Below are 24,991 nucleotides of genomic sequence, written 5' to 3' on the forward strand. Positions count from 1 at the left end.
ACAACTTGTTTTTGCACCCACCATGCGTCATGTCCGCAAATGGTCACATGAGGTGAAATGTGTATATTTTGGGACGTGAGCACTCAGTTAGTTTGACCTGACCAAGATCCGTTTCGGATCGAAACGTTGTCAATAAATCAGTGAATTGGGAGATTTAACAGCGGGCGGGCCATCTTCTTCTATAACTATACACATTATCCTGGAGCCGCCACCTCCCGCTACTAATTTTACTTTCCATGCAGGCAATTGTTTTGCGATGCTTCTTTGGGAAATCTGTCAACTTTCATTTTCAAAAATAGATTTGTCCTCGGTCGTAATTTTGAGCAGGGGAAAACAACTACACTACGTTAGCTAGCTTATCTAGCTAGCCTTTTACAGCCGCGATGGAACAGCTGTTGTTTTCAAACGCATCGGAAGTTCTTTGAGGTTCCAGGGTTCACTTCTGCTCCTCCTCACAAATGTCTATGCTATCTTTGTTCATACATAAGCACATACAGACTCACCTCAATATATGTAGAGTATGTTCCGTAGTTTCCCTGGCGCCGTGTGGTCACCTAGGCAGAGAGCTCTGTAAATATTGTACTTATGTACGTTTTTGTTGTTGCATTTTTTTTTGGGGGGGAGAGGGTTGACTGTTGTGGGGGTTGATCACTTACTGTACATCTTGTGGTCTTGAGTCTCAGAGTTGCAGAATTGGGATCAAAAGTCCTATTTTTGTCTTATAGTTAGCTAGCTAACTGGCTGTTTGGATTCAAATAATGCAGCCCCGGCTTTATAGCTTCATCTATCGGGAAGAATTAAAACAAGTACTGGATGCTGTGGCCAGAGATGGCAGAAGAGGCTCGGGGACTGTTCTTAACCACTGCCAAGATGTGGTGGCTTTTCGTGCACTTTTCAGCAGCCGTAGCATCACCCAGGCAATGGAGGACCAGTACTTACAGAAGAGCGGGTCCTATGGAGGAAAAGCAGATGCGGTGCACTGAAAAAGCGCTCCGGGCCTGTTTGTCAGACTGTCTTTGTTTCTCTCTGTCAGTTCTACTGATGCTCCCTCCCTCCTCTGAAGCTACACTGCCTTTCCAATCCAAACTGCCTCAACTCCCAGCCTTTCATCCCATGCCAAATAGAGACATTCAATATCCAGCTCTACCATCTAAATTTAAATGTGTTGTTTCTTTGTTTTAATTTTTATGCGCTTTGAGATTATTTTCTGTAATGAAAAGCGCTATTCAAGTGAAATAAATGATTATTAATAAATGATCTGGGTCTTGTCTCATCCCCTGTTTTTTCCCCCCTCCATCTCAAAGGTGTAAAATCGACGAGGAGGTGACCCACAAGGCGTGGTTGAACCGCTCAAACATCCTGTTTGCGGGGACAGACAAGTGGTCGCTGGACAGACGGGTGTCGCTGGTCAACAGTAACACTAGTGACTTCTCCATCCAGATAGAGAGAGTGGAGGTGGCTGACGAGGGGCTGTACACCTGCAGCTTCCAGGCCAGCAACAAGCCCCGCATAGCCCACGTCTTCCTCATCGTCCAAGGTGAGTCCCTGGTGGGGGGAAAGATGGGATAGAATAAAACAAGCCCAAATCATCCCAAAGTGTCTGACATTGGTTGCGTATATCAATGAATTTGTCAAAGGATATTTAAAACATGCTCATTTGGGGGATATGGACTTGGTTTCTGGACAAGAACAGCATAACGAGTTAGGATTTGATGACAGCAGCCAGGGGAAAATGGCTTTATCTTTCTCTTTGTCCATTAACTGTTTACAGGGTAAGTATGCAAATATTTAGATGTATTAGCCCTTTAATTGCTATATTTGAATGTGTTTACAGTACTTATTGTACTTGGTTCTGTAATGGGCACGTACCACTTTATTTACGGGATTATTTATTCACCTCCAGGTTTTAGTCCAGCAAATTATTGTAAACACAGCTTTACTTTTACTTTACAAAAAAAAATGTAAAGTGACCCAAGGCCTTTGTTAGTGTTGTGCAGTGGATGGAGCCTTGGACTGAGCAAAGAAGGCAGCCAACCGAGTCCTTAGAAACTGTGCCTCGAGCCAATACATTAGCACTGATGCAAGTTTACCTCAGAACTGAGAAGGGTGGGTAGATCCTGGGGTAAGTGGGTAAGACGATATGGGCGGCTATACAGTAGGCTGTCCAACTGCCTGACTGAATAATTGACAGTGCAGGACCAGATCTGGGCCTATCGTCAAGGCAACGGTGGAGTGAGTGAGAGTTTGACTGATCCTGAGTGACGTGATTTATTGGCGCCCGGCTGCTCGGCTGATGGATTGCAGACCTTTTCTCCCTGCATGTGTCAATTGTTATGTATATTGTACCTTGTGTACTAGCATATCACAGTAATACAAGACCGGCGGAATAAAAATGAAAAATATTAGGGTATATATCAACAGCCAACACACACACACACATACACACCATGCTGCTGCAGAGATGGAGAGGGAGAGAGCAAGCTGGGCACGTTTCAGCAGTCTAGTGACTGTGTGTGTGTGTGTGTGTGTGTGTGTGTGTGTGTGTGTGTGTGTGTGTGTGTGTGTGTGCGTGTGTGTGCGTGTGCGTGTGTGTGCGTGTGCGTGTGTGTGCGTGTGCGTGCGTGTGCGTGCGTGTGTGTGCGTGCGTGCGAATACAGTACTTGCATGCGTGTGTGTCTGTATATAGGCAGGGTGCAGGCAGGATTACCCAGAAGGCTAAGCCAGCCACTCTCCAACAGACTGTTCACACAGTGCAGGCGCCAAGGAGAAGCATTTATCCGCAGGGCAAATGGGCACACAGATGACCATGTTTCCCTAGTTTCCAAGTCGCCTCCAATTTCAGTCTTAACCGCGATATCACACAATATAATTACACCCCAGAGTCACTGCATCAAACAGTGATGGCCACGGTGGGGTAGCGATGGCTCCAATCTTTGCTTTATCGCAAGAGTATTTTCGCCTGGCCAGAGTTAAAAATGGGATCCTGCAGTTAGATGCTTTGCAGAAAAACAGCCTCATGGCCAAGCTCATTAAAAGCAACGATAATGGGCCATTTAAATTCAAGGGCCATCTAGTTATCTATCTAACTATATGCATAGTGCCTGCTCTGGAATGGCAATTTAGAGCAAAACAGCATTTGATGGTGGTCATGCTGTGAAAAGGACAAAACAAAGCAACTACCAAAGAGAGAAACTTCTAGACCTTGAGTGAAGATTTCCATCCCTATATTCAACACCAAAGTGAAGAACATTCTATAGCTTTGTCTTGTTATAATAGTAGTCAGAGAATCCGTGTTTGTCATTAGTAGTATTTTTTATTTTGGTGACCCCTTGCTTTTATGCTTGTCATTTCAGTTTTATACCTTGTTCATACCTTGCAAACAGTGAGGGGAGGGCAGCTTAGGTCTAGTTCCTCTTTTTTGTCAAGTCATGACTGTCAACAAAACCCAACTCTTTCGTCTTGCAGTGCCAGCCAGAATCGTCAACATCTCCCAAGACGTGTCAGTGAACGAGGGGGGCAACGTATACCTCTTCTGTCTGGCGGTGGGACGACCTGAACCCACTGTCACCTGGAAGGAGAACAAATGTAAGACGCCCATCCCTGTCTCCTGTCGTAGTATCCAGTCTCTTTACCAGTCCCTGTCTCCTGTCGTAGTACCCAGTCCCTTTACCAGTCCCTGTCTCCTGTCGTAGTATCCAGTCCCTTTACCATCCCTGTCTCCTGTCGTAGTACCCAGTCCCTTTACCATCCCTGTCTCCTGTCGTAGTACCCAGTCCCTTTACCAGTCCCTGTCTCCTGTCGTAGTATCCAGTCCCTTTACCAGTCCCTGTCTCCTGTCGTAGTATCCAGTCCCTTTACCAGTCCCTGTCTCCTGTCGTAGTATCCAGTCCCTTTACCAGTCCCTGTCTCCTGTCGTAGTACCCAGTCCCTTTACCAGTCCCTGTCTCCTGTCGTAGTATCCAGTACCTTTACCAGTCCCTGTCTCCTGTCGTAGTATCCAGTCCATTTACCAGTCCCTGTCTCCTGTCGTAGTATCCAGTCCCTTTACCAGTCCCTGTCTCCTGTCGTAGTACCCAGTCCCTTTACCAGTCCCTGTCTCCTGTCGTAGTACCCAGTCCCTTTACCAGTCCCTGTCTCCTGTCGTAGTACCCAGTCCCTTTACCAGTCCCTGTCTCCTGTCGTAGTACCCAGTCCCTTTACCAGTCCCTGTCTGCTGTCGTAGTATCCAGTCCCTTTACCAGTCCCTGTCTCCTGTCGTAGTACCCAGTCCCTTTACCAGTCCCTGTCTCCTGTCGTAGTACCCAGTCCCTTTACCAGTCCCTGTCTCCTGTCGTAGTACCCAGTCCCTTTACCAGTCCCTGTCTCCTGTCGTAGTACCCAGTCCCTTTACCAGTCCCTGTCTCCTGTCGTAGTACCCAGTCCCTTTACCAGTCCCTGTCTCCTGTCGTAGTACCCAGTCCTCACTTCTCCTCTCCCAGTTGTCTGTCCCTTTACCAGTCCCTGTCTCCTGTCGTAGTACCCAGTCCTCATGTCTCCTCTCCCAGTTCCCTGTCCCTTTACCAGTCCCTGTCTCCTGTCGTAGTACCCAGTCCTCACTTCTCCTCTCCCAGTTGTCTGTCCCTTTACCTGTCTCTGTCTCCTGTCATAGTATCCAGTCCTCACTTCTCCTCTCCCAGTTGTCTGTCCCTTTACCTGTCCATGTCTCCTGTCGTAGTACCCAGTCCTCACTTCTCCTCTCCCAGTTGTCTGTCCCTTTACCTGTCTCTGTCTCCTGTCATAGTATCCAGTCCTCACTTCTCCTCTCCCAGTTGTCTGTCCCTTTACCTGTCTCTGTCTCCTGTCGTAGTATCCAGTCCTCACTTCTCCTCTCCCAGTTGTCTGTCCCTTTACCTGTCTCTGTCTCCTGTCATAGTATCCAGTCCTCACTTCTCCTCTCCCAGTTGTCTGTCCCTTTACCTGTCTCTGTCTCCTGTCATAGTATCCAGTCCTCACTTCTCCTCTCCCAGTTGTCTGTCCCTTTACCAGTCCCTGTCTCCTGTCGTAGTACCCAGTCCCTTTACCAGTCCCTGTCTCCTGTCGTAGTACCCAGTCCCTTTACCAGTCCCTGTCTCCTGTCGTAGTATCCAGTCCCTTTACCATCCCTGTCTCCTGTCGTAGTACCCAGTCCCTTTACCATCCCTGTCTCCTGTCGTAGTACCCAGTCCCTTTACCAGTCCCTGTCTCCTGTCGTAGTATCCAGTCCCTTTACCAGTCCCTGTCTCCTGTCATAGTATCCAGTCCCTTTACCAGTCCCTGTCTCCTGTCGTAGTATCCAGTCCCTTTACCAGTCCCTGTCTCCTGTCGTAGTACCCAGTCCCTTTACCAGTCCCTGTCTCCTGTCGTAGTATCCAGTCCCTTTACCAGTCCCTGTCTCCTGTCGTAGTATCCAGTCCCTTTACCAGTCCCTGTCTCCTGTCGTAGTACCCAGTCCCTTTACCAGTCCCTGTCTCCTGTCGTAGTATCCAGTCCCTTTACCAGTCCCTGTCTCCTGTCGTAGTATCCAGTCCCTTTACCAGTCCCTGTCTCCTGTCGTAGTACCCAGTCCCTTTACCAGTCCCTGTCTCCTGTCGTAGTACCCAGTCCCTTTACCAGTCCCTGTCTCCTGTCGTAGTACCCAGTCCCTTTACCAGTCCCTGTCTCCTGTCGTAGTACCCAGTCCCTTTACCAGTCCCTGTCTCCTGTCGTAGTATCCAGTCCCTTTACCAGTCCCTGTCTCCTGTCGTAGTATCCAGTCCCTTTACCAGTCCCTGTCTCCTGTCGTAGTACCCAGTCCCTTTACCAGTCCCTGTCTCCTGTCGTAGTACCCAGTCCCTTTACCAGTCCCTGTCTCCTGTCGTAGTACCCAGTCCCTTTACCAGTCCCTGTCTCCTGTCGTAGTACCCAGTCCCTTTACCAGTCCCTGTCTCCTGTCGTAGTATCCAGTCCCTTTACCAGTCCCTGTCTCCTGTCGTAGTACCCAGTCCCTTTACCAGTCCCTGTCTCCTGTCGTAGTACCCAGTCCCTTTACCAGTCCCTGTCTCCTGTCGTAGTACCCAGTCCCTTTACCAGTCCCTGTCTCCTGTCGTAGTACCCAGTCCCTTTACCAGTCCCTGTCTCCTGTCGTAGTACCCAGTCCCTTTACCAGTCCCTGTCTCCTGTCGTAGTATCCAGTCCCTTTACCAGTCCCTGTCTCCTGTCGTAGTATCCAGTCCCTTTACCAGTCCCTGTCTCCTGTCGTAGTACCCAGTCCCTTTACCAGTCCCTGTCTCCTGTCGTAGTATCCAGTCCATTTACCAGTCCCTGTCTCCTGTCGTAGTATCCAGTCCCTTTACCAGTCCCTGTCTCCTGTCGTAGTACCCAGTCCCTTTACCAGTCCCTGTCTCCTGTCGTAGTACCCAGTCCCTTTACCAGTCCCTGTCTCCTGTCGTAGTACCCAGTCCCTTTACCAGTCCCTGTCTCCTGTCGTAGTACCCAGTCCCTTTACCAGTCCCTGTCTGCTGTCGTAGTATCCAGTCCCTTTACCAGTCCCTGTCTCCTGTCGTAGTACCCAGTCCCTTTACCAGTCCCTGTCTCCTGTCGTAGTACCCAGTCCCTTTACCAGTCCCTGTCTCCTGTCGTAGTACCCAGTCCCTTTACCAGTCCCTGTCTCCTGTCGTAGTACCCAGTCCCTTTACCAGTCCCTGTCTCCTGTCGTAGTACCCAGTCCCTTTACCAGTCCCTGTCTCCTGTCGTAGTACCCAGTCCTCACTTCTCCTCTCCCAGTTGTCTGTCCCTTTACCAGTCCCTGTCTCCTGTCGTAGTACCCAGTCCTCATGTCTCCTCTCCCAGTTCCCTGTCCCTTTACCAGTCCCTGTCTCCTGTCGTAGTACCCAGTCCTCACTTCTCCTCTCCCAGTTGTCTGTCCCTTTACCTGTCTCTGTCTCCTGTCATAGTATCCAGTCCTCACTTCTCCTCTCCCAGTTGTCTGTCCCTTTACCTGTCCATGTCTCCTGTCGTAGTACCCAGTCCTCACTTCTCCTCTCCCAGTTGTCTGTCCCTTTACCTGTCTCTGTCTCCTGTCATAGTATCCAGTCCTCACTTCTCCTCTCCCAGTTGTCTGTCCCTTTACCTGTCTCTGTCTCCTGTCGTAGTATCCAGTCCTCACTTCTCCTCTCCCAGTTGTCTGTCCCTTTACCTGTCTCTGTCTCCTGTCGTAGTATCCAGTCCTCACTTCTCCTCTCCCAGTTGTCTGTCCCTTTACCTGTCTCTGTCTCCTGTCATAGTATCCAGTCCTCACTTCTCCTCTCCCAGTTGTCTGTCCCTTTACCAGTCCCTGTCTCCTGTCGTAGTACCCAGTCCCTTTACCAGTCCCTGTCTCCTGTCGTAGTACCCAGTCCCTTTACCAGTCCCTGTCTCCTGTCGTAGTATCCAGTCCCTTTACCATCCCTGTCTCCTGTCGTAGTACCCAGTCCCTTTACCATCCCTGTCTCCTGTCGTAGTACCCAGTCCCTTTACCAGTCCCTGTCTCCTGTCGTAGTATCCAGTCCCTTTACCAGTCCCTGTCTCCTGTCATAGTATCCAGTCCCTTTACCAGTCCCTGTCTCCTGTCGTAGTATCCAGTCCCTTTACCAGTCCCTGTCTCCTGTCGTAGTACCCAGTCCCTTTACCAGTCCCTGTCTCCTGTCGTAGTATCCAGTCCCTTTACCAGTCCCTGTCTCCTGTCGTAGTATCCAGTCCCTTTACCAGTCCCTGTCTCCTGTCGTAGTACCCAGTCCCTTTACCAGTCCCTGTCTCCTGTCGTAGTACCCAGTCCCTTTACCAGTCCCTGTCTCCTGTCGTAGTACCCAGTCCCTTTACCAGTCCCTGTCTCCTGTCGTAGTACCCAGTCCCTTTACCAGTCCCTGTCTCCTGTCGTAGTATCCAGTCCCTTTACCAGTCCCTGTCTCCTGTCGTAGTATCCAGTCCCTTTACCAGTCCCTGTCTCCTGTCGTAGTACCCAGTCCCTTTACCAGTCCCTGTCTCCTGTCGTAGTACCCAGTCCCTTTACCAGTCCCTGTCTCCTGTCGTAGTACCCAGTCCCGTTACCAGTCCCTGTCTCCTGTCGTAGTACCCAGTCCCTTTACCAGTCCCTGTCTCCTGTCGTAGTACCCAGTCCCTTTACCAGTCCCTGTCTCCTGTCGTAGTACCCAGTCCTCACTTCTCCTCTCCCAGTTGTCTGTCCCTTTACCAGTCCCTGTCTCCTTTCGTAGTACCCAGTCCTCATGTCTCCTCTCCCAGTTCCCTGTCCCTTTACCAGTCCCTGTCTCCTGTCGTAGTACCCAGTCCTCACTTCTCCTCTCCCAGTTGTCTGTCCCTTTACCTGTCTCTGTCTCCTGTCATAGTATCCAGTCCTCACTTCTCCTCTCCCAGTTGTCTGTCCCTTTACCTGTCTCTGTCTCCTGTCATAGTATCCAGTCCTCACTTCTCCTCTCCCAGTTGTCTGTCCCTTTACCTGTCTCTGTCTCCTGTCGTAGTATCCAGTCCTCACTTCTCCTCTCCAAGTTGTCTGTCCCTTTACCAGTCCCTGTCTCCTGTCGTAGTATCCAGTCCTCACTTCTCCTCTCCCAGTTGTCTGTCCCTTTACCAGTCCCTGTCTCCTGTCGTAGTATCCAGTCCTCACTTCTCCTCTCCCAGTTGTCTGTCCCTTTACCAGTCCCTGTCTCCTGTCATAGTATCCAGTCCTCATATCTCCTCTCCCAGTTGTCTGTCCCTTTACCTGTCTCTGTCTCCTGTCATAGTATCCAGTCCTCATGTCTCCTCTCCCAGTTGTCTGTCCCTTTACCTGTCTCTGTCTCCTGTCATAGTATCCAGTCCTCATGTCTCCTCTCCCAGTTATCTGTCCCTTTACCAGTCCCTGTCTCCTGTCGTAATACCCAGTCCTCATGTCTCCTCTCCCAGTTGTCTGTCCCTTTACCAGTCCCTGTCTCCTGTCGTAGTACCCAGTCCTCATGTCTCCTCTCCCAGTTGTACTAACTAGTCCCTGTTCCCAGTCCCTTGTTTCTGTCCCCTGCCTGTCCCCTGTTTCTGTCCTTGTTTTCTGTCATCGTCCCCTACCCTCTGTCCCAGTCCCTTTAAGTGTCCCATGTTCACTGTCTCCTGTCTCTGTCACCTGCCCGTGTTACCATTTCCATCACACCCAAGCTGTGACTGCTAGTTCCCTCTCATACACACCACACACCCACCCACCCACACACACACACACACACACACCCACACATCACATCACACATAATTATCCACAAATAATGCATGCCAGCCACAATCATCAGCATCTGTCACCATCCTCACTGTCACCGCCTTCACCATGTCAACAATGTTAATAATGATGTTTGTCATTAGAACACTATTTATACATTGGTTTCGAGGGTGGTCGTGATAAAACGTCTAACAAGCTAAGTCATATCCATTTAGATTTGTTTGTGAAATGATTCCTATCCTATTACCATGTCCGCCACCGTCAATGGTAAGCTTTTAAATGATTTATTTCATGCTGATGCATCTCATAGAATGTGTTGAGCATGTTGAGGTTACCCTGCTAGGCGTTAGATAGGTTTAGCACGGTGTTACACTGTGTTACAGTGACCTGCTGGGGGTGCAACAGCTTGGAAGTAGCTGGGAGTCCTGCTCCATCTCCTCTCTATGGCCTGATAACACACACGCACGCACGCACACACACACACACACGCACCACACACACACACACACACACACACACACACACACACGCACACACACACACACGCACACACACACCCTTAAAGTACATTACAGCCACTTGCTGTGCTTGTCTGCAGACGTACAGCAGTTCTTCCTTGTCATCACTATACTCCCCCTCCCTCGTTCCCTCACACACACCCCTTCAGTTTGCAGTGTGAGATATGGCGGCATTGTTATTCTGTGGGAGTCACTGCAGCGAAGCCATGGGCTGCTGGGGGAGTGGTGATGGGGAGGAAAGAGGGAGGGGAAAGAGAAGCCTAGAGAAACAGTGAGAAGCTGCGAACCATCTGTCCCTCTATTCAGACACTGCAGTGGGTGGGAGACAAAGTGGTAGTGGGGTGTCCCGCCTGGGTGGAGGGAGTCGGGACACACACCTTCAAGACAATGCATCTGTCACTCTATTCAGACACTGCATCGGTGGATAGATTACAGTGGGACCCCTACATAGGTATAGACAGACACACACAACTTTAAGACAATCCTCTGCACCTGGCATGGTGGTACCGTGGGGGTGTCTTTCCCCTGGTCGCCAGGGCCCTTATTCATTAGAGCTGGCAACAGAAATAGTTTTAAAACATTTTGCAATGGAAAATGTCAGTCCATTTTCTTCCAATGGATGCCTAATGAATACAACCCAGACGTGTAAACACTGCTCCTAGTACTGCTCCTGCCCACTTTATCTCTCACTGATACCATCTCAATCCCCCATTCACACTCTTTCACAGACATCACCTGAACCCCCATTAAATCTGAGACATCAAGCTCTTATCATTGGACATCTCATCCATTAGATAAGATGCGCGCACACACACACACATACATTAACACAGACAAATGCCCTCACTCACACACTCCTCACTTAATCGCCAAACAGCACGCCACATCGATGCTCTCTGGCCCACCCACTCCATCGCATCAGACTCCATTCACTATGGTCTCAGTCAAACAAACAATGCCTGCCAGATGCTCGACTACTGCTGATAGAGCTAGAAAGAACCAGACCACCTTTGCGACAGAAACACTCCACTGCAATATAACTCATATAACTGAGTCTGACTGCTCAGTGCTCATAAAGTGTCAACGTCCTATAGGGAAATGGACTACAGTTTCACTTTGACCTATTTCCTTTCAATCATCTGTCTGGCTTCCTATTTTCCCCGCAGGTCTATTCTAAGTGTTTGGTTGGTGGTGGGAGTCCAGGCCTGCGTCTGAAATGGCACCCCCACACATCTCCGTCGATGCTGGCTGAGCACCCACCTCTGCCCCCGGGGAAGAAGGGAAAGAAGCCAGAGATCCAAATCCCTGAGACACAACCAGGGCTGCAGAAGACATATTTAAAGAGACTGGCCTAATATATTATAGCTTCTAGAAAGGAGAGAGAGAGAGAGAGAGAGAGAGAGAGAGAGAGAGAGAGAGAGAGAGAGAGAGAGAGAGAGAGAGAGAGAGAGAGAGAGAGAGAGAGAGAGAGAGAGAGAGAGAATGCAGAAGAGAGAGACAGAGAGAATGCAGAAGAGAGAGAATGCAGAAGAGAGAGACAGAGAGATGGCGAGAAAGAGGAAGACAAAAATGAACAGGGAAAGAGAGAAACGGAGAAACAAAAAAAGACAAAGAGAACGAGTGGTCGAAATTGAAATAAAGAGAAAGGGACGTCCATTATTGACAGCAACCCTGGAGCAATCAATGCCTTGCTCAAGAGTAGGGGATTAAACATGCAACCTTTCAGTTGCTGTATGGTGGCAGGTAGCCTCACGGTTAGATCATTGGTCCAGTAACTAAAAGAGTGCTTGTTAGAGTCCCCAGCCAACTAGGTGAAACAATCTGTCAATCTGCCCTTGAGCAAGGCACTTAACCCTAATTGCTCCAGGGTCACTGTCAATAGTGGCTAATCCCTGGCCATGACCTGACTCTTAGCGGGAGTGGGATGAGCAGAGAACACATTTCCATTTCATACTTCATACACACATACAAATGTGTGAAACAGGAGAAATATAAGCACCCCATATATTTTATATAGTGCACTACTTTTAATCAGAGCCTTAGGGGAGTCCTCTGGGTCCTGGACAAAGTGATGCATTAAATAAGGAATAGGGAACTGTTTAGGGGGCCTTTTGCCTTTTGGTAATCCGTCATTGTAACTAAGAATTTGTTCTTATCTGACTTGCCTAGTTAAATAAAGATCAAATAAAACAATTTACAACGTTGATTTAGCCCTAGGTCTTCCTCCAGTAGTGTCTGTGTAAGCATCTGATGGAGCTGTACTATTTTACAGGCCATTGTGAGAGCTATGAAAATTCACTGAAAATTCACTGAAAATTCACTGACTGATTCCCTGATATGATCTCGCTGTGGAGGAACGGTCAGCGATAAGTCAGAGGGAAGCAGGGAATGAAGGGAGGGGTAAGGAGGATGCTGTGCTCTGACATATTACATCATACAGCTGCTGAGAATGAAACTAGTCACAAAAGTGCACATGAAATACCCCGACCGGACTTCCCTTTCTCTTTATTTAGATTTCGACCACTCGTTCTCTTTCTCTGTTTCTTTTTGTATTTCTCTATCTCTCTCTCTCTCTCTCTCTCTCTCTGTCTCTATCTCTCTCTTTCTCTCTCTCGCTCTCTTGTGAGCCATATCAGTCTCTCTCTCTCTCTGTCTTGCTCTTTAGTAAACCCTACATGTGATACTATGGTTACACTACTGTTGATTGATGCTCTCTCTCTCTCCCTCTCTCTCTCTCTCTCTCTCTCTCTCTCTCTCTCTCTCCCTCCTTTCTAGAAGCTATAATATATTAGGCCAGTCTCTTTAAATGTCTTCGGCAGCCCTGGTTGTGTCTCAGTGATTTGGATCTCTGGCTTCTTTCCCTTCCCTTGCCTCCCCTTCTTCCCCAGGGGCAGAGTGGGTGCTCAGCCAGCGTCAACGGAGATGTCACAGGGGAGCCAAATGTATTAGGCTAATGTTATGAGTGAATAACATTGCTGTAAACTCCCAGCGCGTCTCGCCACCGCTGCCACTACTCGCTACAGGGTGGCGGGCGGCAGGCTGTACCGCCACTGCAGCAGCTGCAGATAATCATCTCCAGCTCAGTAGCCGCAGCTAATAATCCCCCAGTATAATCTTCAATTGGAACCTCCGCGCTAATCTCTGACAGGAATTATCGCTACCGTTTAGAGTGTCTTGCGTCAGTTGTTACCCGGGTGCAGGCACATGTGTGTATGTGTGTGTGTGTGTGTGTGTGTGTGCGTGTGCGTGTGCGTGTGTGTGTATGTGTGTGTGTGGAGGCCAGTGGTCCACTGACTGGCTGGTTTTTTACATTTTTGTATTATGATAACTGAGCAGCAATTTAAGCTGTGGATTTCCTTGTTAGCAGACAGATTATGTACTATGTCGTGTTCCACAGCCTGGCTTCTTTACTGGGGAAAATAGGAGAAAAGCTTAATGGTGTTGGAGCTTGGAGGCTGCCAGACAGACAGCTGGCTTTGTGGAGACACACAATGGGGCAACGTTTCCTCAACGTTCCCTCTCGTCGCTGTCCTTCTAATAACACCTCTGCATCCATTCCCGTATGCGGATAAAGCCAATATATTCTAGCCTGCCGGCCTCTTTGACTCGGTAAAGACTTTTGCCGGCACGTCTCCAGAGGAAAACGAGGGCTGCTGAAGTGTGAGACAGACTAATTCGCTTGTCAGGGCACTAGGGAGTTTTGTCAACGTCACATAACAGCCCCGTATTGTTCTTACTGCATAGTGACGCACACACTGTTACCCCTGTCGAGTTTGGTGTGGCCAACGTTTAGAAATAAATACCTACTTATTTCTGTTGAGGCTTTGTGAAGTAGTGATGTAACATTGTTGTCAAGCCTCAGTCCTTAGCTTCACTATCTGCTTATCTGTTGCTCACGGACATTCAGTAACTCCAACACAGATCTAGGATCAGCTTCCACCTCCTCCAATCCTAACCTGGCAAAACCCCCAAACTGACCATAAATCAGCATCTAGGGCAACTTTATTTTACACCTGGGTCGTGTTCATTAGGCACCAAATGGAAGGAATATAATTTGATCTCTGAGAAATTAAGCTAATTGATTGGCCCTTTTAATTTATAGGATTCATATAATTTTCAATAAATATAGTACCTAACATCCATTTTGGACCATAATTATTTCTAACAATGAGTAAGACATGAGGAATCATCCACAGACCAGTCACCCACAGACCTACCACACCCCGCACCAATCCCAACCCAACAACCAGTATACAGTATCAGTTCTCTATGTCTGACAAGTAGTACGGAGCTGCGCTTGGAGTATTGCTTCTTCAACCTTTGTGAATCTGTTGATGGTTTTATTCCCCTGTTCAGAGAAAATAGCTTGTATTCTTTACCATAAATTATTGTGAAGAACCAAGTTTTTCCCACTTGATGCTGCTCTTCCTGCTGCTGCCACCACACCCATTTCCTCTCGTCATGAACAAAAGCTATTGGTTTTCTACCCAAAGTTGAAAAGACAATATTGTGATCCATTTGTGACCGACCAGCTCGATTCGGTCTTAAGTAGCAACATTTAAAATTGTGTTTTTTACATAGGATAAAAGTCGTAACTCAGAGCAAGCACAACGGTATATCATACACTACAGTTTCTGAATAACACTTTGTGACATCGGCTGACGTAAAAATACATTTGATTGATTGAATGGGAAAGTAATGCTGCTTTGAAAGTTGATAAACTTGTAACCCCACTTTTGAGAAAATAGCCCTTGAATGTTTTTGTGCACGTACTGGAAAGTTCTTTGTCAGCACCCATTCAGCATTGTTCACACCCTCTTAAGCCTTAGCCCCACCCATCTCTTTAAGGATTTACATACATGACATCGGCAGCCTGGTGGTCAAAAATAGCATAACTGGTGTATTTTAACACCAATAAACCCATCAGTTTAAAAATGTATTTTCTAACCAGGCAACTTAAAGCAACTTTCTTAACAACACTTTGGTTCATTTCTAGCTTGTTAGCTAGCAAGCTAATGCTAACTCACAACAACAAGTTAACGACAAGCAAATGACAGAAAATAGCTTATGGTTGTGAGTGTGACAAAATAAAAGCAGGGCATTCTACCAGAGAATTTCTCGTTGGCCTAACGTTATAATCTAATTTGACTTTCATGCAGGTCATGTTGTTCTTCACATTACCGTCGCTGGTAAACACACACTGTATCAAATCAAATCAAAGTTTATTTGTCACATGCACAGAAAACAGAATGTGTAAACGGTACAGTGACATGGTACCTTGCATAGTGGAATATATTGTTTAGACATGCAGCTAGCTAGCTACAAAATGAATCATAATCCCAACTCATAATGTTACTACGCTGCATCAACCTGCAGGTAGCTAACCAACTAGATTCAATGTTAGCTAACTAGCTAGCTAACGTTAGGCTATAACTAGAAATGCAAATGGCTCTGAGATACAAATGATATTACTACACAGGTCATACACGTAATGTTAGCTAGTGAGCCAGCCAGCTAACGTTAGCTAGCTGGCTAACAGTACGCTTTAACTTACAATGAAAATTACTTTCTGACTAAATTAAAAACTAACAGTACCAGTCATAGGTTTAGACACACCTACTCATTCCAGGGTTTTTCTTTATTTTTACTATTTTCTACATTGTAGAATAATAGTGAAGACATACAAACTATGAAATAATACATATGGAATCATAAAATAACCAAAAAAGTGTTAAACAAATCAAAATATATTTTATATTTGAGATTCTTCTTAGTAGCCACCCTTTGCCTTGATGACAGCTTTTCACATTCTCTCAACCAGCTTCATGAGGTGTTCACCTGGAATGCATTGCAATTAACAGGTGTGCCTTGTTAAAGTTAATTTGTGCAATTTATTTCCTTCTTAATGCGTTTGAGCCAATCAGTTGTGTTGTGACAAGGTAGTGCTGGTATACAGAAGATAGACCTATTTGGTAAAAGACCAAGACCCTATTGTGGCAAGGACAGCTCAAGTAAGCAAAGAGAAATGACAGTCCATCCTTACATTAAGACTTAAGACATGAAGGTCAGTCTATCCGGAAAATATTTTTGGTCTGATGAGTCCAAATTTGAGATTTTTCGTTCCAACCGCCATGTCTTTGTGAGACGCATAGTAGGTGAACGGATGATCTCCTCATGTGTGGTTCCCACCGTGAAGCATGGAGGAGGAGGTGTGGGGTTGCTTTGCTGGTGACACAGTCAGTGATTTCTTTAGAATTCAAGGCGCACTTAACCAGCAGGGCTACTACAGCATTCTGAATCGATACGCCATCCCATCTGGTTTGCGCTTAGTGGGAGAGCCATTTGTTTTTCAACAGGACAATGACCCAACACACCTCCATGCTGTAAGGGCTATTTTACAAAGAAGGAGAGTGAAAGAGTGCTGCATCAGATGACCTGGCCTTCACAATCACCCGACCTCAACCCAATTGAGATGGGTTGGGATGAGTTGGGCTGCAGATTGAAGGAAAAGCAGCCAACAAGTGCCCAGCATATGTGGGAACTCCTTCAAGACTGTTGGAAAAGCATTCCAGGTGAAGCTGGATGAGAGAATGCCAAGAGTTTGCAAAGCTGTCATCAAGGCAAAGGGTGGCTACTTTGAATAATTTGTTTAACAGTTTGTTTGTTACTTTATGATTCCATATGTGTTATTTTATAGTTTCGATGTCTTCACTGTTATTTTACATTGTAAAAAATAAAGAAAAACCCTTGAAGGAGTAGTTGTGTCCAAAAGTTTGACTGGTACTGTATAATATCTGAAAATGAGCCTAGCTAGACGCTCTTGCCTGTAGTCATGGATGAACGCTTCTCCCTCTCTGTCACGGATGCCACGGATGCACTTAGTTTAAAGAGGTATTTGTATTTATTAGGATCCCCATTACTTTTACTTCCTGAGGTCCAAACATATTAAAGCACTTACATTACATATTAAACAAATGACAAAACAGTACATCATATAACATTATCACACCACTTCATATCTACAATACAAAATGTGTAATACCACCATACAACAATATCACAATGTATGAGTATGCATGTGTTTGTAACTGTGTGTGTCTCTTCACAGTCCCCGTTGTTGAAATGGAATAATGTGTCCCTCAACAAAGGGGGGTGAAAATCAAAAGTAACAGTCAGTTTCTGGTGTGGCCACCAGCTGCATTAAGTACTGCAGTGCATTTCCTCTTCATGGACTGCACCAGATTTGCCGTTCTTGCTGTGAGATGTTACCCTACTCTTCCACCAAGGCAGCTGCAAGTTCAGACATTTCAGATCCAACAGGTCCCAGATGTGCTCAATGGGATTGAGATCCGGGCTCTTTGCTGGCCATGGCAGAACACTGACCTGCAGGAAATCATGCGCAGAACGAGCAGTATGGCTGGTGGCATTGTCATGCTGGAGGGTCATGTCAGGATGAGCCTGCAGGAAGGGTACCACATGAGGGAGTTGGATGTCTTCCCTGTAATGCACAATGTTGAGATTGCCTGCAATGACAACAAGCTCAGTCCAATGATGCTGTGACACACTGCCCCAGACCATGACGGACCCTCCACCTCCAAATCCATCCCGCTCCAGAGGACAGGCCTCGGTGTAACGCTCATTCCTTCGACGATAAACACGAATCCGACCATCAACCCTGGTGAGACAAAACCGCGACTCGTCAGTGAAGAGCACTTTTTGCCAGTCCTGTCTGGTTCAGCGACGGTGGGTTTGTGCCCATAGTCAACGTTGTTGCCGGTGAGGTCTGGTGAGGACCTGACTTACAACAGGCATATTACGTAGTGTTACCGCTGGTGTTGTTACACGTGGTCTGCCACTACGTGGACAATCAGCTGTCTGTCCTGTCTTCCTGTAGCGCTATCTTAGGCGTCTCACAGTGCGGACATTGCAATTTATTGCCCTGGCCACATCTGCAGTCCTCATGCCTCCTTGCAGCATGCCTAAGGCACATTCACGCAGATGAGCAGGGACCCTGGGAATCTTTCTTTTTGTGTTTTTCAGTCAGTAGAAAAACACAAAAGTCAGTAGATGGGCCTCATAACTGTGACCTTAATTGCCTACCGCCTGTAAGATGTTAGTGTCTTAACGACCGTTCCACAGGTGCATGTTCATTAATTGTTTATGGTTCATTGAACAAGCATGGCAAACAGTGTTTAAACCCTTTACAATGAAGATCTGTGAAGTTATTTTGATTTTCATGAATTATCTTTGAAAGACAGGGTCCTGAAAAAGGGACGTTTCTTTTTTTGCTGAGTTTAGTACTGTGCGCCTACCATAGCCTGTTCTAGACTTTGGGACTGTGAAGAGACCTCTGGTGGCATGTCTTGTGGGGTATGCGTGGGTGTCCAAGCTGTTTCCAAGTATTCTAATGTTAGCTCTCTGTGTATCATTGAGGGCCAGCCATGCTGCCCTGTTCTGAGCCAATTACAATTTTCCTAATTCCCTCTTTGTGGCAACTGACCACACAACTGAACATTAGTCTAGGTGCGACAAATCTAGGTCCTGTAGGACCTGCTTTGTTGATAGTGTTGTTAAGGAGGCAGAGCAGCCTTAGCTACTGTTGTATCAATATGTTTTGACCATGACAGTTTAAAATACAGGTTTACTCCAAGCAGTTTAGTCACCTCAACTTGCTCAATTTCCACATGATTATTTACGAGATGTAGTTAAGGTTTAGAGTTTAGTGAATGATTTGTCCCAAATCAAATGCTTTTAGTTTTGGAAATATTTAGGACTAACATTTTCCTTTACTACCCATTCGGAAACTAACTGCAGCTCTTTGTTAAGTGTTGCAGTCATTTCAGTTGCTGTAGTAGCTGACGTGTATAGCGTTGACTCATCCGCATACATAGACACACTAGCTTAACTCAAAGCCTGTTGTATATAAAGATAGAAAAAAGTAAGGGGCCTAAACAGCTACCCTAGTGAATTCCTGAATCTACCTGGATTATGTTTGAAAGGCTTCCATTAAAGAACACCTTCTGTGCTCTGTTAGACAAGTAACTATTCATCCACATTATAGTAGGGGGTGTAAAGCCATAACACATACGTTTTTCCAGCAGCAGACGATAATGTCAAAAGCTGCACTGAAGTCTAACAAGACAGCCCCCACAATAATTTGATCATCAATTTATCTCAGCCAATCATCAGTCATTTGTGTAAGTGCTGTGCTTGTTGAGTGTCCTTCCCTATAAGCGTGCTGAAAGTCTGTTGTCAATTTGTTTACTCTGAAATAGCATTGTATCTGGTCAAACACAATGTTTTCCAGAAGTTTACTAAGGGTTGGTAACAGGCTGATTGGTCGGCTATTTGAGGGGCTTTACCATTCTGGGGTGGCGGAATTAGCTTCCCTCCAGGACTGAGGGCACACACTAACCAGTAGGCTTAAATTGAAGATGTGGCCAATAGGAGTGGCAACATTGTCCGCAATGACCCCTGTGGCTTGTCATTGTTGATAGACAACACACATTTTTTCACCTCTTCCACACTGACTTTATGGAATTCAGAAGTACTATTCTTGTCTTTCATAATTTGGTCAGATATACTTGGATGTGTACTGTCAGTGTTTGTTGCTGGCATGTCATACCTAAGTTTACTTATCTTGCCAATGAAAATGTATTTAAGTAGTTGGCAACATAGTGGGTTTTGTGATGAATGAGACATCTGACTCAATGAATGATGGCGCTGAGTTTGTCTTTTTACTGCAGACAGGGGTTTATTTTTTCAACCTCATTCGTTATATTTGCAATCAGACTCTAGAATCACCTTAGCTATCATACTCTGCTTCCACCGGGCATTCCACTGATTTCAAAACTCTGTTCTCCAGAAAGTGGAGCGCAACACTATTGCAGTTATTTGTGTGTGGTGGCAGTATTAGCAACCGTGGCATCTAGCGGGCAAAAATGGATACTTTCACACTAATTGATTTAATCGACCCTGAACAAACGCAAATTTCAGCCTGTGATGACCTCTGACCTCTATCATTTGACCATGTCCTTTGTCCAATCAGATGGTCTAATGAGTGAGGGGGAGTTCCTGGACATAACAGAGATCAAGCGGCATCAGGCGGAGGAGTTTGAGTGCATCACTAACAACGGAGTGACGCAGCCCGACATACGCAAGGTCAAGGTCACCGTCAACTGTGAGTGTCCCTACAAACCACAAAACACATGCATGCACTCACAGACACACAGACAGACAAAGAAACAATCACAGACACAGACATCCCACACATGGTATAAGACAATACTATACTGAACAAAAATATAAACGCAACATATTTTGCTGAGTTACAGTTCAGATGAGGAAATCAGTCAATTGAATTAACTTCATTAGGTCCTAGTCTATGGATTTCACATGACTGGTTACAGATACCGTTAAAAACAAATGGGCAAAATGGGCCTCAGGATCTCGTCATGGAATTTTTGTGCATTCAAATTGCCAATCGATAAAATGCAATTGTATTCGTTGTCTGTAGATTATGCCTGCCCATACAATAACCCCACTGCGTCCATGGGGCACTCTGTTCGCAATGTTGACATCAACAAACCACTCGCCAAGAGTGTGCAAAGGGTGGCTATTTGAAGAATCTCAAATGTAAAATATATTTTGATTTGTTGAACACTTTTTTGGTTTCTACATGATTCCATGTGTTATTTCATAGTTTTGATGTCGTCACTATTATTCTGCAACATAGAAAATATTTTTAAAAATACAGAAAAACCCTTGAATGAGTAGGTGTTCTAAAACGTTTGTATGTCTTAATCATTTTATATGCCGTGTATTTATCAACCTCAACCTTTCTCCACCTTGAAGGTCACTGAGCCTTTCTTTGTTTGAGCTTAACTTTTAATCACTATCGTTGTGTACATATGTTAAAGATTTCTCTCACTTCTCCTTCCTTCTTCCTTGTTCAGACCCTCCCATGATCACAGACGTGAAGAACATGCCAGCCCAGCTGGGAAAGACGGTCATTTTGCGCTGTGAGGCAATGGCAGTACCCACAGCCTCCTTTGAGTGGTACAGAGACGACCGCAGGTAAGAAATATACCTCCTCCTTCTCCTCTTTTTCCTTCACTTTTTCTCTAATAGGACTGTTTTGCTAGCACAGACTGGAATTTGTTCCGGGAATTCATCCAATGGCATTGAGGAGTATACCACCTCAGTCACCGGCTTCATCAATAAGTGCATCGATATCCAACCAGAAGCCATGGATTACAGGCAACATCTGCACTGAGCTAAAGGCTAGAGCTGCCGCTTTCAAGGAGCGGGACACTAATCCGGACGCTTATAAGAAATCCCACTATGCCCTCAGACGAACCATCAAACAGGCAAAACGTCAATACAGGACTAAGATTGATTCCTACTACACCAGCTCTGATGCTCGTCGGATGTGGCGCGAGCCTACCAGACGGGCATTTTATGCTCGCTTCGAAGCAAGCAACAGTGAAGCATGCATGAGAGCACCAGCTGTTCCAGACGACTGTGTGATCACTCTCTCCGTAGCTGATGTGAGCAAGACCTTAAAACTGGTCAACATGACTGGTTGCATCACCGCCTGATATAAAAACTGCTCGGCATCCGACCGTCAGGCGCTACAGAGGGTAGTGCGTACGGCCCAGTACATCACTGGGGCCAAGCTTCCTGCCATCCACGACCTATATACTAGGCGGTGTCAGAGGAAGGCCCAAAAAAGTCTAGGTCCAAAGTCTAGGTCCAAAAGGCTCCTACCCCCAAGCCATAAGACTATTTGCATTGACCCCCCCCCCCCCCCACACCCCTTTGTTTTTACACTGCTGCTACTCGCTGTTTATTATCTATGCATAGTCACTTTACACCTACCTACATGTACAAATGACCTAGTAAATATTTTCTTAACTCTATTTTCTTAAATCTGCATGTGACAAATGCAATTTGATTTGATTTAATAGGTTTAGGTCGATTTATTTCCTGTACTGCTAACACATCCTTTCAGATATAAACAAAGTTATTTCTCTTCATCTGTCGCTCTCTCATCCCCTCACTCTACCCCTCTCTATCTATCTACCTCCCCCCGCTCTCTTCGTCCCACCCTCTCTCTCCATCTGTCGCTCTCTCATCCCCCCTCTCTACCCCTCTCTATCTATCTACCTCCCCCCGCTCTCTTTGTCCCGCCCTCTCTCTCCATCTGTCGCTCTCTCCTCCCCCCTCTCGACCCCTCTCTATCTAATTACCTCCCCCCGCTCCTTTTGTCCCGCCCTCTCTCTCCATCTTACCCACCTTTCTCCCTCTCTCTCTCTGTATCAGGCCGGTAGAGAGTGATAACACTCTGAGGATCAAGAACGAGAAGACGCGCTCACTGCTTCTCTTTACCAACGTGACGGACAAACACTTTGGCAACTACACTTGTTTTGCCTCCAACAGGCTGGGAGCCTCCAACGCCAGCATGCTGCTCTTCCGTGAGTCTCTTTAAGCATTTACACACACAGACGTAAGCATGCATACGTAAACACAGATAGCCACATGCAGACACACACACATGCATACATACCGCAGGAGGTTGGTGGCACCTGAATTGGAGAGGACAGGCTTTTGGTAATGGCTGAAAAAGAATAAGTGGAATGGTATCAAATATGGAAACCATGTGTTTGATATGATTCCACTCGCTCAATTCCGGACATTATAATGAGCCGTCCTCCCCTCAGCGGCCTCCTGTGATGCATACACACACAGACTCACATACTATACTGCACATACACATGCACGCACACACGCTTCCATACATGTGTCTAAGCTCATTCTACTTCACTCAATCACACAAGTGTGCACACATACTTAGAGAAGGAAACCAATGCAAACACACACCTAGTCACACACTGCATTGCCCCATCCCCATCTCTCTTCCTCTCCCTGCTCACGGTGATTTTCTCATTTCCCTCCCTCCTTCCCCAATCCCTCCTTCCATCTTGCCATCTCTATATTCGTCGCCCCATTACACCAAATAGCTTTTCTCCTCCATTTCTCCCTCTGTTCTGTCCTGTTCTGTTACCCCAGGAAGTTGTCGTTTCTCTCCTTCTCTCTCCTCCCGTCTTACATTAGCCCTCCCCAATGAGCGATTTCCAACACTGTGTTCTCTCGCTCCCTCTATCCCTCCCTCTCTCCCGCCTTCCACGCTCTGGCATTACCATCTTAAGTGAGCCCCTTCATCTCCTCCCTTTCTCTTCTTTCATTCCCTTGTTCTGCCGTTTCCTCGGCAAGTCTCCCTCCAATGACTCACCCCCAGTCAGCCTCATACATCCTTCTGCGCCGCCTTCCTCCATTCCCTCCTCTGTCGGCCTCTGTGTCTTATCTCGCCATCATCTGTCTTTCTCCTCTTCTTTTTTCTCCTAATCTTCCCCCTTCATCATTAGAAAAAGATGGGTCTGAACCGTCTGTACGAATGGGACACAGACCGAAAATCGAACCACTCTGACTAATATCAGATAGCTTCGGGGATGGTTTTACACTCTGTCCCTGTCATTGCACTCAGACTTCATTCCTATCCCAAAATGTTTGACCTCTTTTTACTTGTAGCTTACGTTTTCTCTGGTTGTTTCCTTTTCCCCTTACGAATTGTTCTCCACTCTTATTTCCCTCGCTTTCCTCTCTCTTTCTGGTGCCTGTCCTTCTCTCCCGGGCCCCTTGATGCAGGGCCAGGAGCCGTGTACGGGCGAGGCGTGGCCGTCAACGTGGGGGTGAGTGCGGGTGTTGGCTTTTGGCTTTGCCTCTCTGTCTCTCTCCTGATGAAGGTCTAAGAGCTTTTCCCTGAAGTCCCATCCCGCCTGTGGAAGGAAGAAGGAATTTATTTAATTACGAACCCATCACTGTGAAACAAAAATAATATGCATTATTCCAGGAGCCATTGACGCATCGCATCTCACACCCACACCAACTCCCCCCTCGCTACCTATATTGCCACCATCACCATACCACTCTCTCTCTTCATCCTGTTTCCAATGAGGGTCACCATGGTGATGTCTATAATGTGTTTAGTAAGAATGATAATTGTGATGATGATGAAAACAGATATTTAACACCAGGATAATACTATTACAAATCTAAATCATGACTGATCTACAATAATGTTCATGGACGTTTGGAAACTCGGAGTGACAACACTACTATTTACGGTTGGAACTACTCTATAATGAAAATGATTCGTTATTCTGATGAGGGTCACGTGACCTTGTTGAAAGCTGTCCATTGGCCCATTGCTCCTGTGACATTTGACCCTATGATCATACAAGTACCATTTTATTCCGTTTTTAACCATGTGGCAGTGTATATGACGCGGCTGCTGCGAATGATGTCAAAACACACATGAAGGGTGGGCCGTGGGGGTTCTATAAAGCCTTTGCCCTTCTAGTGCATCCCTTTGGGATCTCAACCAAGAAGAAGCATGTGAGAAGACCCACTTCACCCCCCCTCCATCCACCCCCCACCCTCTTTAAAAAAACCTCGTCCTCTGCCCACCCCCTCCCCCCATCGATAAGGTGGTTTGTGCTCCGTCCCGTGTGTAAATATAATGCAGTACAGAGGCCATGCCGTTACTAGAGGCAGTCTATCCACATCCAACCCTCCTTGGTTGGTGGCTAATGTAGTGGCTAATAAAATCTAAAATATCCCGCCAAACTACATTACCCATCAGCATCTATTACAGTTTTCGTAACCAGGAAGGGACTGTAGAAATAACAATCATGTCTCCTGCTTTGAAGGCGTTGACCAGTCATCCTCCTTCCTTGTCGCTTGTTGATAGCATGTACCGGTTAGAGATGTTTCTGTCGTGAAACCTCCCTCCCACTCCCCCTCCTCCCCTGTCCGTTTTACTCTGCAAGGTTAAACTGCTATAACTTTTTTGGTGTTGATAATAATACTGATGATGTTAATAAGTATTTAAATAAATATGAAAAGTAATTCCATGTGAGATAAAAAAAAAGAATACATACTACTCCAGAGCTGACGAGCCGTGTGTGCTAAAAATATTTTGTACTCAATCCCTCGGAGAAATCACACTCATTGAACTGAACGACAACGACAAAAGACGGAGTTGTAAGGTTTTCAAGTTGTGCTCTTTTTTGCCATGACAAGGACTTTAAAAACACATCGAAGCTGATCCCGAGGGAGTCTTTTCATCCGAGAGAGTCCGCAGTCAATGAAATGTAATATTGTTTGTATACGTGTATGT

The 24,991-nt window shown here is 46.4% G+C and overlaps 1 protein-coding gene across 1 annotated transcript in view; it reads left to right on the top strand.

Annotated features, from left to right (window-relative positions):
* The window catches only part of LOC139393328 (igLON family member 5-like), a 172,927-nt gene extending 148,219 nt beyond the window's left edge, over positions 1-24,708 (top strand). Inside the window, exons 3-8 of the mRNA XM_071141916.1 lie at positions 1,305-1,537; positions 3,466-3,585; positions 19,799-19,930; positions 20,706-20,826; positions 22,075-22,226; positions 23,458-24,708. Of these exons, the coding sequence (XP_070998017.1) occupies positions 1,305-1,537; positions 3,466-3,585; positions 19,799-19,930; positions 20,706-20,826; positions 22,075-22,226; positions 23,458-23,561 (862 nt within the window). The 3' untranslated portion in view covers positions 23,562-24,708. The remainder of the gene's footprint in view (positions 1-1,304; positions 1,538-3,465; positions 3,586-19,798; positions 19,931-20,705; positions 20,827-22,074; positions 22,227-23,457) is intronic.
* Positions 24,709-24,991: the final 283 nt, after the last annotated feature.

The sequence above is a fragment of the Oncorhynchus clarkii genome, chromosome 3, assembly GCF_045791955.1.
Source record: "Oncorhynchus clarkii lewisi isolate Uvic-CL-2024 chromosome 3, UVic_Ocla_1.0, whole genome shotgun sequence".
Taxonomy (NCBI): Eukaryota; Metazoa; Chordata; class Actinopteri; order Salmoniformes; family Salmonidae; genus Oncorhynchus; species Oncorhynchus clarkii.